Source organism: Anomaloglossus baeobatrachus, chromosome 4, assembly GCF_048569485.1.
Source record: "Anomaloglossus baeobatrachus isolate aAnoBae1 chromosome 4, aAnoBae1.hap1, whole genome shotgun sequence".
In the NCBI taxonomy this organism is placed as follows: Eukaryota; Metazoa; Chordata; class Amphibia; order Anura; family Aromobatidae; genus Anomaloglossus; species Anomaloglossus baeobatrachus.
Genome location: NC_134356.1, coordinates 43,112,173 through 43,127,735, shown reverse-complemented (window position 1 = coordinate 43,127,735; position 15,563 = coordinate 43,112,173). Strand labels below are relative to the sequence as shown.

The following is a 15,563-nucleotide window of genomic DNA, read 5'->3' as shown; positions in this document are numbered from 1 at the left end:
GCATACAGGTATCATTGCTGCTGGGTTAGAAGGCATAGGGTTCTCCATGGGCATACCGGTAACAATACTGCTGGGTTAGAGGGCATGGGGTTCCCTATGGGCATACAGGTATCATTGCTGCTGGGTTAGAGAACATAGGCTTCTCCATGGGCATACCGGTAACAATACTGCTGGGTTAGAGGGCATAGGCTTCTCCATGGGCATACCGGTAACAATACTGCTGGGTTAGAGGGCATAGGGTTCTCCATGGGCATACCGGTAACAATGCTGCTGGGTTAGAGGGGATAGGATTCTCTATGGGTATACTGGTATCAATGCTGCCGGGATTGAGGGCATGGGGTTCCCTATGGGCATAAGGGAATCAGTGCTGCTTGCTTAGAGGACAGAGGGTTCCTCATGGGCATATGGGTATCAATGCTGCCGGGATAGAGGGCATAGGGTTCTCTATGGGCATACTGGTAACAATACTGCTGGGTTAGATGGCATAGGGTTCCATGTGGGCATACAAGTATCAATGCTGCTGGGTTATAAGGCATAGGGTTCACTATGGGCATACAGGTTCAGTGCTGCTGGGTTAGAGGGGATAGGGTTCTCTATGGGCATATGGGTATCAATACTGCTGGGTTAGAGGGTTCCCTGACTGATTCCCTTTAAGTCATAAACATGTGTATTTACGTAGCGCCTGCTGCCTTGCGTCTCCATCTCACAGGCTGAATGGTGGAGGAGGGAGCCAATTGCTGCCTTTGCACCATTTTAGCCAATGGTATCAGCATCCTGAAGATGCAGTTACCATTGAATTTGTTACGCCGGTTGTGGGCATCATGCTGGGGCTATCACCAGACTCCCTCAACTGGGTGGTATGCCACTGTTTCCAATTTTTCAACTGTCTTGGTCCGCTGGCCAGAATGAATGGATGAACTGGATGCGGAATGTTTCTTTTGATTGTAATACTTGGAAAAAAAAAAAAATGTTGAAAATTTACATATTTAATTAGTAAATGTAAAGCACATCACAAATATTCAGTTTTCATTTTCTTTCCTGCAGGTGTATGCGGTTTAATAGTTCAACAGGAGGATATGCCATTTGCCGAAACGGGGATCTGCCCCGATATTATCATGAATCCTCATGGCTTCCCATCTCGTATGACGGTTAGTATTACCATGATGATAGTTCTTATACACTCCATCAACATTCCCCTTCGCACTCGGCACGGATGACGTAGCAGTGCTGGAAACACACTCATGTGTCAATACAACCCGGATGTTAGGGTACCGGAGCAAAACAAAAAAATATGGAGATTGGGAAAACTTTGAGATATTTATATTACAGGAAATATTTATATCAAACACAACTAAACATAATTTTAATCAAGACTCGCGCATGCGCCATTATCGTAAGCCACTATCGCGGGCCTGTGCACAAACTATACCTCACGCACGCCCGGGATGTATTTGCTCAGGCACGAGATTATGGGCGGGTACTAGCATGACGCTGGTGAGGTCATGCACAGCGCCGCCCATAATCTCGTGCCTGAGCAAATACATCCCGGGCGCGCGCAAGGGATAGTTTGTGCACAGAGCCGCGATAGTGGCCTACAATAACGGCGCATGCGCGAGACTTCGGCACAGCGTGGAGGATGACGGGACCGTCCTCATCAATTCAAATCAACACAGGGGACGGTGTACAGCGGCAGGAGGGGAGAACGAAGAAGAAAGAGAGCCCGCCCTTTAGGCCCTACAAAAAAAATTTACATTCGAAAAGGTAATATTTATAAAGTTGTTTTTGCGGTCTGAAAAGGGGGCCAGATACAAGGCACATCTTCATAGAATGCAGCCAAAGAGCTGCAGAAGGTGGTAGTTTTAGTTGCATAGGGAAAAATCTGGTGACAGGTTCCCTTTAAAGACGTTGTTTTATCTGCAGCCGCCACAAGGGGGAGCTTATGAGCGTGTTGAAGACAGATTTATTATTGAGCTTAGTGGGTGTGTCTTCATGAACCCCTTAACTACCCATGACGTACTAGATACGTCATGGATCGTGTTCCGGTAAGCCCCGCCCCCTGCCGCCGGCGGGCGGCGGCGAGACGCGCACATATCAGCTGTTATCAACAGCTGATATGTGTGCCTGCTAGCCGCGGGTGGAATCGCTTCCACCCGCGGCCATTAACCCCTTACATTTCGCTGCCAAAGTCTTGGCAGCGATATGTACATGGGCGCCGCCATGACAGTGACTTACCCCGCCCCCACCGGAAGTCACGTGACATGATCACGTGACTTTCGGCGGTTGCCATGGTAGCACAGGGTCATGTGATGACGCCTGTAGCTAACATGAGTCACTTCCTCTCAATGCCGGAATACAGCCGGCATTGAAAGTGAAGCAGCAAATCTGCTGTTTACAGCCTTGTAGCTGAGATCTGCAGATAGTGCAGAGCGATCGGATTGCTGATCGCAATAGCCCCCTAGAGGGACTAGTAAAATAAAAAAAAAAAGTAAAAAAAAAAGTTTTAAAAAATTAAAAAAAAATAAAAAAAACCTAAAAGTTCAAATCACCCCCCTTTCACCCCATTGAAAATTAAAGGGTTAAAAAAATAAAAAATACACACATATTTGGTATCGCCGCGTTCAGAAATGCCCGCTCTATCAAAATATAAAATCAATGAATCTGATCAGTAAACGGCGTAGCGGCAAAAAAATTCCAAACGCCAAAATTACGTTTTTTGGTCGCCGCAAATTTTGCGCAAAATGCAATAACAGGCGATCAAAACGTAGCATCTGCGCAAAAATGGTACCGTTAAGAACGTCAGGTCGAGACGCAAAAAATAAGCCATCACTGAGCCTCAGATCCTGAAAAATGAGAACGCTACGGGTTTTGGAAAATGGCGCAAAACGTGCGCCACGTTTTTTGGACAAGCTTGTGAATTTTTTTTAACCCCTTAGATACAAGTAAACCTATACATGTTTGGTGTCTACAAACTCGCACCGACCTGAGGCATCATACCCACACATCAGTTTTACCATATAGTGAACACGGTGAATAAAATATCCCAAAAACTATTGTACAATCCCACTTTTTTTGCAATTTTTCCGCACTTGGAATTTTTTTGCCGTTTTCCAGTACACTATATAGTAAAACTTATGGTTTCATTTAAAAGTACAACTCGTCCCGCAAAAAACAAGCCCTCATATGGCAAGATTGATGGAAAAATAAAAAAGTTACGCCTCTCGGAAGAAGGGGAGCAAAAAACAAAAACGGAAAGTGCCCGGGGGCTGAAGGGGTTAAAGGGGGTGTTCACTACTAGGGCAACACCTTCTGATTCCACGTTTCCCCCAGGTAAAATAATAAAACCTGTACTCTACTCTTGTGCCGGCGCTGTGCTGTGGCTAGCGTTCCCAGGGCTCACATGACATTACGAGTCCCGCATCCAATCAACACCGGCTTCTGTCTCCCCACCTTCAGACAAGCGAATGAATCAACAGGAAGTGAGCATTGCAGCTGCCTCTCACTTCCTGTTGATTGCTCCGTTGTCCGACGGCGGGGTGACAGAAGCTGACGCACATTGAACGTAGGGCTGGTGTGAAGTCATGTGAACCCCGGGATTGCGAGCCGCGGCACCGCTTGAACCACATCCACATGGGAGGTGAGTATAGGCTTTTTAATTTTACCTGAGAGAAACATGGAATCAGAACGGTAGTGAACATCCCCTTTAAGCTTCCTGGATTGCTGACTGCATTTTATCAGAATTTTATCATTATTTTTTATCTTTGACTGTGCATAGGTGTTACGCATCTATCGGATATTTCACACATGTCCATACCATAATTGTCACAAATGGGACAACCCCTTTAAGACCTTATATTTTAGGGACCCACTCCACTTTATTCTGGCAAAGTCTGCAGACTCTGCCAGCCCATGAGGCTTCTTACAGGGGACAATCTGTGTAAAAGGGCAGAATCCTGTTAACGTGAAACTAATAAACCCCCGGCTGTTAGTACTGTTGACTTTGGAGACCTTGTGATCAAGTCCATGTAAGAAGTAGCGGTAATCCAGAGCAATGTTATTTGTCACGGGATATAAGATTGCAGTGGTCTCTGGATGGCAATTATTAGGAGATAAGTCAGGATGACATAATGTCATTTAGTGCAATTTTTTTTTTTTTTATAATTTTTTTTTCAATTTACCTTTTTTTTTTTTGGAGTTTAAAAGACATTTATAAAATGATATAATTTGAAGAAAAAAAAAATGACAAAAAAATATATGTATTTATATGTATGTTTATATATATACATATATATATATATATATATATATATATATAATATATATATATATATATATATATATATATATATATATATATATATATATATATATATATATATATATATATATATATATAAATTTTTTTTTTCTTCAAATGATATCATTTTATAAATGCCTTTTAAAATCCCAAAAAAGTAAATAAATAAAAATAAATATATATATATATATATATACACATATATATACACACACACACACACACTGATTATATATATATATATATATATATATATATATATATATATATATATATAAATAAGTTGTTCATCTAATAAATCTAATACATGGGTTTGAAGTCTTTCTTAATGGATATGTAGAGGTTACACCTATTTTTATTGCTCAAGTGCATCTAAACTAAAGAATAAAGAAATATTGTAAATGGTCTTGGTTAAATATCTCCTACTGTTTTCTGTGTACAACTGATATGATGTTCTATGTGTATCCATAGCAACAGACTACAAACAAACCCTGTGTGTAGTCTGACCCTGCATGTGTTACTTTTTTTTTTTTTTTTTTTTCATTTGCAATCCCATGCCTCAGCGTAGGAGCTGTGGACATAAGACTGAAGTATGTTTTTAATTCAGACTATTTGCCACACGGGATTCATTTTTGTTAAACTATTTCTCCGCGTGTCTCTACCCAGGTGGGAAAGTTGATTGAGCTCTTAGCCGGAAAGGCCGGGGTCCTGGATGGAAGATTCCACTATGGAACAGCCTTTGGGGGCAGCAAAGTAAAGGATGTGTGCGAAGACCTCATTCGATATGGTTATAATTACTTGGGGAAGGATTATGTAACCTCTGGGATAACTGGGTAAGAACTCGCAATAATGGCTTTCTTAAAGGTGCCAGAGACTTGACAAAGTTGTGCCTCTTGCTTAACTAGGCAAAATTCTAATATGCCAGTCTTCTATTATCCATAGACTCTTATGGAGACAATTTTTTTCCGTTGTTCCTCTGTTATTCTTCCTGGAAATATGTAACTAAATTGACAGCTAGGCACAAATATTATTATTATTTATTATTATAGTGCCATTTATTCCATGGCGCTTTACAAGTGAAAGAGGGTATACGTACAACAATCATTAACAGTACAAAACAGACTGGTACAGGAGGAGAGAGGACCCTGCCCGCGAGGGCTCACAGTCTACAGAAGGAGAGAGGACCCTGCCCGCGAGGGCTCACTCTACAGGGAATAGGTGAAGGTACAATGGGTGAGGACAGAGCTGGTTGCGCAGTGGTGTACTGGGCAGAGGGTTATTGCAGGTTGTAGGCTTGTTGGAAGAGATGTGTCTTCAGGTTCCTCTTGAAGCTTTCCACGGTAGGGGAGAGTCTGATATGCTGAGGTAGAGTGTTCCAGAGTATGGGGGAGGCACGGGAGAAATCTTGTACGCGATTGTGGGAAGAGGAGATAAGAGAGGAGCAGAGAAGGAGATCTTGTGAGGATCTGAGGTTGCGTGCACGTAGGTACCGGGAGACTAGGTCACAGATGTAGGGAGGAGACAGGTTGTGGATGCCTTTGTATGTCATGGTTAATGTTTTGAACTGGAGTCGTTGGGCAATGGGAAGCCAGTGAAGGGATTGGCAGAGAGGAGAGGTCGGGGAGTAGCGGGGGGACAGGTGGATTAAGCAGGCCGCAGAGTTTAGGATAGATTGGAGGGGTGCAAGAGTGTTGGAAGGGAGGCCAGAGAGCAGGAGGTTGCAGTAGTCGAGGCGGGAGATGATGAGGGCATGCACTAACATTTTTGCTGATTCTTGGTTAAGGAAAGCACAGATCCGGGAGATATTTATATCACCTTAGGCATGTGTTGACGCATGCATATCGGCACTGATTGGACCATGTCAGGCTGTGTAGATAAACTCCCCATTCACAAAGCAAATAGTGACACCTGGTTGCCATACATTTCCAGGAGGAATCGCAGAGGAATTGATCTTTAAGAGGCTCCAAACTGTTGTTTGTTGTACATTGTAACTTAGCTGTATGTATCTGTACTCCCTTTATAGAGAACCGCTGGAGGCTTATATTTACTTTGGCCCTGTGTACTACCAGAAGCTGAAGCACATGGTGTTGGATAAGATGCATGCCCGAGCAAGAGGACCCAGAGCTGTGCTCACAAGGTAAGGTGGCAAAAATATTCCCAGGACCCTGGTCCAGCTTCCAACTTCGTAGTCTGGACCAAAACCTCCTTTTGATTGGGCCCGGTGCAACATCATGCTCCGTAACAATGCCCTAGCTTCCTGGCCTACTAATAGGAAGAGGTGCTGACAATGCCTGTGCCTGCAGGTAGGAGGACGTTCGGAGGACTGTGTTTCGACTTCCTTGGACTACCGGACTCCATGCTGGAGCACAGTGCTGTGAATATTTTTATTCAACTATGAATGGGCAGATGCAAGATTTGTAGATGCCATTGAAAGATGCTTGCACTGACCTAGGCCTTTGGTCTGTACAAACACTAGGGTAGCCCTAAAACCTCAAACATAAAGTTTTGGCTTGTAAAATTGAGCATTTTTTAATCTCATACCAACCAAGTGAAATTTACAATGCTTTGTTCTGAGAGGTAACCAGCACTATTGTAAATTCTGGTGCAAGGTGAAAGCTCTTTCAATCTAGTAGGTGTAGGTTTGGTGTCCAGCTGTTAGATACAGGCGGGGACCCTGGGGACAAGACAGAAGCAGTTTACGACCACTTCTCTCTTCTGTTTCGCCAGCTACATACTCATTGTGCTGAAATGATGATGAGACTCAAGCGGTCTCTTGGGATCTGACTGCTGTTTCAAATTATAATGTCATGTGTGCACACGAGACTAAATAACGGACTACAAGTCAGTTATAACTATCTCCATGACGGGCGCTGACCAACTGGCTCTCTTTGTTGTTTGAAACTTGTTATAGCTCTATAGCTCTATAGCTCTATAGCGCAAGCGCGCTGCAGCTGAACTCACGTCACCTCCTTCCCATCTTGCCCTGAGGCAGGAAATAGATGGGAGGAGCGTGGAGCAGTGACTACACCGATCAGGAGGAGTTCAGCTGCAGCGCGCTTGCGCAGAAAGAAGCAGGCCGAGGGGGAATGCGCGGTCCCGCGATTATGGGCGGTTGCTTGGTAATTAACATCACAGCACCGCCCATAATCTAAACCCTGCGCGCACGTCACCACCGGTGACACTGGGCACAGTGCTCATCCATGAGAGATGAGCACTGGGCATGCGCGGGGATGGCTGGAGCAGTGGGCGGCGTCCAGAAGTATAGAAATCGGCGATGGGGGCGGCATACAGGAACAGGGGGCAGAATAACGGCCATCAGGCAGCCCGCCCCCGTGACACATTTAGAGAATCAGAAGCCAAAAAGGTACCTCGATATAAACTCTTTTTTTGGGTCAGAAAGGGGGCACTATAATAACAGGGACCTTTCTAGAATGCAGCCCAGGAGCTGCAGAGGGGGAATCTGTTAGGTTTAAGGCGAAATTTCTGCTGACAGGTTCCCTTTAAGCTGTTGCTGTGAACCCACAACATATGGTCAAAGGAGCTCTCAATGGAAGAGAAACAGACAATCACTTGGCTGAAATACATTATAGAGATAGCAGAAATGTTATGAGTGGCCAACAGCTTGGCACAGTCTGTAAAAAAAACTCGCTGGAGAGCTTGGGAACTCAAAAAGGTCTGGACGTCAAGGCAAGACAACAGTGGTGGATGATTGCAGAATCCTTTCAATGGTAAAGAAAAACCTCATCGCAACATCCACCCAAGTGAAGAACACTCTGCATGAAGTTGATGTTTCAGTATCTAATTATACCATAAAGAGAAGAATTCATTAGGGCAAATTCAGAGGGTTCATTGCATGGTGCAACCCGATAATCAGCCTTAAAGCACCACTCCAGCTTTGTTATGTACTCGCCTGCTCATGTCTTCACCTTTTACCGATGCCATTCTGGTCCCGCGGCGCCATCTTTTGACAGTAACTTCTGAATGGCCGTTAGCCAGAAATTATGTCACAAGAGCTCAATGCATCTCAAGAGCCAGAACGAGGCTCTTATAGAGATCCATTGATTTTTTTTATTTATTTTTTTTAAACCTCCGGCGTACTTCATGAAACCCTGGAGCTGCCAGCAGGTCACAAATCGCCAAGGCTGACCAGAGCGGCGGCGATAGAACGTGAAACCGCTGTAAGGTGAGTATATGGCAGTCGGCAGGGGACTTGGATTTAAAGCGCTACTTCAGCTGTGCAATAAAAAGGCCAGATTAGACTTTGCCAAAAAAAAAAATCTAAAGAAGCCACCCAAATCTGGGAAAGCATGGTTTTTTGTACAGATAAAACTAAGATCAACCTGTACCAGAATGATGGGAAGAAGAAAGTATTGAGAAGGCTTGGAACGGCTCATGATCCAAAGCACAGCACAACCTCTGTAACACATGGTGGAGGCAGTGTGATGGCCCGGCATGCAGGGCTAACAATCGCCCCTGGTCACTAGTTTTTATTGATGATGTGACTGAAGCCCGAAGCAACCGGATGACTTCTGAAGTGTATAGGGTGAAACTTTCTGCTCAGATTCAACCAAATGCAGCAAGGTGGATTGGATGATGCTTCACAGACAGATGGACAATGACCCAAAAATACAGTGCAAATGCAACACAAGAGCTTTTAAGGCAAAGTGGAATATTCTGCAGTGGCTGAGTCAATTACCAGATTTCAACCCCATTGAGACGCATTTCACATGATTAAGACAAGTCTTAAAGGGTTATTCCCATCTCCAAGAGCCTATCCCAATATATAGTAGGTGTAATAATAATATTAGCAAATACCTCCAATTGGAAATGTAGTATAGTTCTCTTAATTGGCTATATCACTTACCTCATGTGCAGGGCATTGCAGCTTTTGTATCCACGAGTTATATGTATCCGAAAACTGCCAATTGACAGTTTTCAAATGGATTCCTAATGGCTGCCAGTTTTGCAATTGTGTGAGCATGACATGACCAGGCAATTTTACAAAACCTTCTGTAAATAAATAATGAAGGTTGCAACTCAATGCAAGCAAGCAGAGATATTGAAAAGTAAAAATAAATACACAAAGTACTGTAAATGTTATTTATTTTACAGCGCTATACAGATGCTATATCAGTATTATTGGAAAAAAAAAAGATCCTGCCCAGTTCCTACTAGACAGGAGCTTTTATTGAAATCCAATCCCTCAGCCTTGATGTGAGTGCATGGTCCTCGGAGAAGTGACCTGACGGCATCTGTTCCAGACATGTGCAGAAAAGGCTCCGGACAGAGCCGCTGTCAGTGAAAGCTGTGACCACGTCTCCTGTGTGCTGCATTCTGCTGTCGGCTCTGGAGGTGGAGGTTTTCCAAAGCAAATACCATCACAGATTTTTTTTTTTAATCACTTTAGTCACTGAAAAAAAACATACTTGGGCGTCCGATCTAAACAATTTTTAGTATCACATCCAACTAATACACAATAGCAACGTTTCTGAATCCTTAGATTATCTGTATACAGGACTTTTTTTTTTATACTCTCATTTTTTAGAGATAAATAATCAAAATATTCCGTATAATGCCACTATAATAAATTCATACAGGTCAAAAACCACCCCATACGAACCCTCAGAGATTCAAATAAAAGGGATAGTGACAGATTTATAATATAAAATAAAATATAATTTTTTATTGATTTTTAACATTAAAAATATCATGTACAGAATAAATACAAATGGAATTAATCATTATTGGGGCACTATACCTTAAGATGGTCACGGGAGCACCCCCTGAGGAAAACCGCTTGAAACGCGCGTCGGGGTTCAGCGGTATACAGGACCCGTGACCATCTTAAGGTATAGTGCCCCGATAATGATTCATACCATTTGGATTTTTTTTTATACCTTTTTGGCATTTTTTTTAAGCCTGGGGTTCATCTTTACTGATATAAATATCTAGGTTATATACAGCTTTTTACTACTAGTATATGGTCACTGCACTAGGCACTTTATAAAACCTGATCATCTGCGGCTAACATTTGGGAAATTGATCCGGTCCAGCATTTATGTTTTATATTAATTCTGTACATGATATTTTTAATGTTAAAAAATGCCAAAAAGGTATAAAAAATTCCAAATGGTATGAATCATTATTGGGGCACTATACCGTAAGATGGTCACGGGTACTGTATACCGCTGAACCCCTATGCGCGTTTCAAGCAATGTTTTCCTGAGGGGACCATCTTAAAGTATAGTGCCCCGATTCACGATTCATACCATTTGTATTTACTCTGTACATGATATTTTTAATGTTAAAAATCAATAAAAATGTATATTTTATATTATAAATCTGTCACTATCCCTTTTATTTGAATCTCAGAGGGCTCTTATTGGGGTTTTTTTGTTACCTGTATATCTCCTTTTTTTGAGCAGAAAAACTTCCATAAATAAAAAAAAAAAAAATGCACTTTGTGTTGGATTCTTTTTTTTTTTTTTTTAGTGTTTCCAGTCAATTCACCAGTCAAATTTGGTGCGATTTTTTTTTTTTTTTTTTTTTTTTTTTACACGCACAAACCACCCCGAGAAATTAAAATAATAATTTTTTTTTTTTAGTATTTGACTGTTTAAGTGCCAATAGCTAATAAGTTATGTTGTCATGAGCATGACATCGGTGTTGGCAGGAGGCACACCAGTGGGTGCGTGGTATGTGACTGTTGTCAGACTGCGTCACGTCATTGTGAGGGATGGCGGTGATGTGAATAGCAGTGTCCTGAGTGTTATCTGTATGTGCCACGTCAATGTGTTGGTATTGACATTGGTGAGAACTCGATTGTCATCAATACAAATGTGAGTGATACCAATCATAACTGTAAGGGTATATGCACACAGTGCATTTTAATCCCGTTTTTTTTATGCATTTATTTTTTTTTTGTGCAGTTTTGTCACAAAATTGCATGCAAATCCTTATGCCAGCAAAGTCAATGAGAATCCATTTTTTCTCTTGCATTTTTTGTGCAGAAATAAATCTGCACCACGTCAATTCTTTGAGCATTTTTGCAGATTTTTCCCACCCCAAAATGTAGAGAAAATGCATCAAAAAACATTGCAAAAGCGTATTTGGTTTTTTTATGCCAAGAGATGCAGATATGGTGCAAAAATGTCTGCAACCACATACTCAGCATGCGCACATAGCGTTAATTGGCGAGTACATTAAAGGGAAGGTGTCGGTGCGGGAAGGAGCAGCACACCAGGATCAGTTAGGGTACAGTCGCCGCTGCACGGCACAGCCCGGGCAGGTGACAGGGGGAAAGTGCAGCACACAGTATACGCTATGGGCTCCACAAAGATGGCGGCTGTCTCCTCCCAGAGCTGTGATCTAGACATCCCAGGGGGCATCCAGCTCACAGCAGGGAGCTCTCAGTGTAAGAGAATAGGATCAGAGCCCGCCTATCAGACCCAATGCAGAGGAAGCTGCCAAAAGTGAGATGAGTAACTGTCTTTACTCCAAGATGGCAGCCCCCAGTGTTTCATTAAAAATAGAATTAAATAAAAACTAAATAAACAATGAATTTAAATTTTATATTAAAAATAATTGATTCAATAATCATTATTATTTTTACAAAAATTAAAAAAATGTGACACCTTCCCTTTAATTGCATAGTTATAGAATTAATATACACTCGCATTATGCAAAGTCTCTGATTACAGTATTGCTTCTCTGTTGCTTCCCCAGGCAGCCGACTGAAGGGCGATCCCGAGATGGAGGATTGCGTCTTGGAGAAATGGAACGAGACTGCCTAATCGGCTATGGGGCAAGTATGCTGCTTCTGGAGAGGCTGATGATTTCCAGCGATGCCTTTGAAGTCGATGTTTGTGGACAGTGTGGATTACTTGGTTATTCTGGCTGGTAAGTGTCTATGTATAAAAGGATTGTCCTGCAAAAAAAAAGGATTTATCCCTTTTAGATAATGTTTTATTGTGTAAGTACATTGGGTTTCATTCATTTATGCTACCTTCATTTCAGTAGAAGCTGACGTAATTTACCTCTTAAGGGGGCTCACTACCCTTTCCTTTTAGTCATCATTGAGGGTTGTGGGTGGGTTCTATCCTATCGACCCCTATTGATGATATAGTATGTATAGTGTTTTCCTGTACGGTTTACATGTAAAAGGTTTGTCCTATTAAAGGGAACCTGTCGCCAGATTTGGAGACTATAACCTGCGGTCACCTCCAGTGAGCGCTAATATACAGCATTCCAAAATACTGTATATAAGAGCCCAGGCCTTTCTATTATACTCACCTAGGGGGGCGGTCCAGTCCAGTGGGTGTCGCTGCTCGCCAGTCCAGTGCCTTTAGCTGCTGCGATTGCTGTCCTCATTCTATTCAGCCCAGTATGGATGACGCGTCCTACGTCATCCACACTCGCCGACATTGCAGTTCTGCGCAGGCGCACTTTGATCTGCCTTGCTGAGGGCAGATCAAAGTACTGTATTGCGCAGACACAAGGAAAGGTTAAAGAACACCCGCGCATGCGCACTACAATACTTTTATCTGCCCTAAGATTGTAGTACGCATGCGTGGGTGTTCTTTAACCTTTCCTTGTGTCTGCACATTACTGTACTTTGCTCTGCACTCAGTAGGGCAGATCAAAGTGCGCATGCGCAGGACCGCAAGGCTGGCCCGTGTGGATGACGTAGGACACATCATCCATACTGGGCTGGGTAGAAGGAGGACGAAGATTGCGAAGAGAGGAGGCACTGGATCGGAGAGCAGCGACACCCATCGGACAGGACTACCCCGTAGGTGAGTATAGTAAGTGATTTTTATGTTATACACAGCGGCCTGGAATGCTGTATATAAGGGCTCACTGATTATGGCCGCAGCTTATTTGAGATTAATCTGGTGTCAGGTTCCCTTTGAAGTTCCTTCAAACATAAGGAAAGTGGTCTCTGACCAGATTGGCACTTGTGAATGTTATTACCATTGCCATACCTATCATTATTAGAATTATTGCCACCATTACTGTCCCCACTCTCATCACCAGTACCATTCTCGATACTCTCGCTACCCCTACTGCCATCATTGCTGTAGCCATTATTGCTTTGGCCACCGCCTCCAGCATTGGTCAACCCACCATCACCCATGGCAGTGATCACTAAAGACCTGCGTACACATTTGACTAATGATGTTGTGGAACAGAAAAGGGTTCCGACGTGTCCGGTTTAGAATTGCTGATCCTTTTTTTTTTAATTTTTTTTATTTTTCTTTCTTAAAAAAAGCCCCTGCCAGAGATGTTTGGCAGTGACTCGCTCATAGAGAACACAGCAATGCTCGGCCAGATGAGCGTTTCTATGTATGGTGGAGTCGGGAGAGAGATATCGTCCGAATGTGTAGAAGAAGTCTTTAGTGTGCAAATTACTCAAGTCACTCTTGCCACCCATATCCTTAAAATCCTCACTATGACCACCAAATTAATAATTATGGAAGTCTGGTGTCGGAGGTTTGTGACGTTATTATGAGTGATTATATGGAGGTTGGTTGGTGAGGTGGTCTCATTCATGCCTCATTGGGGCCCAGAATTGCCAACTTTGACTTTTTTATTTTTTCTGTACAGCATATCAAAAAATCACGGTTGGAGAATATTTTTTACTGTGTATTTTAAGTGTTTTTTCATCTTAACATTGCAGTCAATGGGTAAAACATGCTGCTAATTCGGGTCAATAATTGTATGCTGCAGATTTTTTTTTTTTTCCTGCATCAAAATCTGCACCAAAACGGCACGGAAAAAAAACTGTGTGCACAGCAAATCAAACGTCACATTAGACTTTGCTGGCTTCAGAAGAGACGTGCAAATGTAATAAAAAAAAAGCATCTAAAACCGAAGTGTGTGCACAGCAAATAAGAAATCACACACTTTTCTGGCTTCGAAAGAGACATGCAAATTTAATTAAAAAAAAAAAAAAAAGCGTCAAAAACCATGTTTCAATCTGCATCAAAATCTGCAGAATGATGCAGATTTGGTGCAGACAATGTCTATTTTCATGTCAGCAAAGTCAGTGAGAAATCTGAAGTGTTGTGCGCACGTTGCTTATTTTTTCCGTGCAAATTTTGTGCAGAAAATAATCCGCAGTATGTCAATTGCTGGTGCGTTTTTGTCTTGCTTTTTTTTTTTTTGCTTTTCCACCCATTGACTTCATTAAAAGAAAGCATGGCACAAAACGCATGCGTTTTTAGGTGCGTTTTTCTGCAAGAAGTTACAGATTCATGCAGAAAATGTCTGCACCAAATCTGCAGCGTGTGCACATGGCCTTACAGTCATAATAATCTTTTTTTCAGCTTTAAAACATCCCGGACACCTTCAATTTTTTTTCATGGACGGGGCAAAAAGGTGTCCTATTTTCAGGAATTTCTGGATGGTTGGCAACGCAACATGTGCCAAGACAAGTGCGCCAAGCCATCACCCTCCACTCAATCACATAAGCCTCACCATCGCTAATTTTTGTGACGTATTCCCTAATCACTGTGCATATATTCCATCAGGTGCCATTACTGTAAGTCCTCATGCCACGTATCTTCGCTAAGGATCCCCTACGCCTGCAAACTCCTGTTCCAAGAACTCCAGTCGATGAATATCATACCCAGGCTTAAGCTGTCAAGATACAACGAGTGACCGGTATCCCACAGACCTCGGGCTTCTTGTTAAAAATGCAGTAAGAAGTAAGGATTAGGCCTGAGATGGTGTGCGGCAGGCACTGATTTATTTATGGACCGCTCGCTGTCTGTAGGACTGGCTTCATGCCACAGGTACAGGCTGACAGATATTTGGATTTCAATATATATGAGGAGTTTACCTCATAACACTATGTATCATATGTAAAATGATAAATGTTCAGAGAACATTGATTTGACATGTTATGTTGATTAATTCTGATCATAGATTATTTATGGTCATAATCACTGCCAAAACTTCAATAAAATATAAAAAATGCTCAGGTCTTGATTAGTTGTATGTTTTTATTGCTCCTATAGTTAGGAAAAAAAATCTACGTAGGCCTCAAATCTCAAAACTAGAGCACAGGCCGTGTTGTCCATAGCAACCAATCACAGTACAGCTTTCATTTTTCCAGAGCTATTTGTGAAATGAAAAATGAGCTCTGATTGGTTGTTATGGGCAACCAGACCAGTTTTGAGGCCTATGTTTTTTTTTGCTATGTTAGAGTGAGATGTATAACCTGGTGGATACATGATGATTTCCACTTTGTCACCTTGTAAATTTT

The 15,563-nt window shown here is 42.3% G+C and overlaps 1 protein-coding gene across 1 annotated transcript in view; it reads left to right on the top strand.

Annotated features, from left to right (window-relative positions):
- The window catches only part of POLR3B (RNA polymerase III subunit B), a 209,271-nt gene extending 193,980 nt beyond the window's left edge, over window positions 1–15,291 (top strand). Inside the window, 5 exon segments of the mRNA XM_075344277.1 lie at window positions 1,045–1,148; window positions 4,961–5,127; window positions 6,318–6,431; window positions 12,020–12,193; window positions 14,827–15,291. Of these exon segments, the coding sequence (XP_075200392.1) occupies window positions 1,045–1,148; window positions 4,961–5,127; window positions 6,318–6,431; window positions 12,020–12,193; window positions 14,827–14,956 (689 nt within the window). The 3' untranslated portion in view covers window positions 14,957–15,291.
- Window positions 15,292–15,563: the final 272 nt, after the last annotated feature.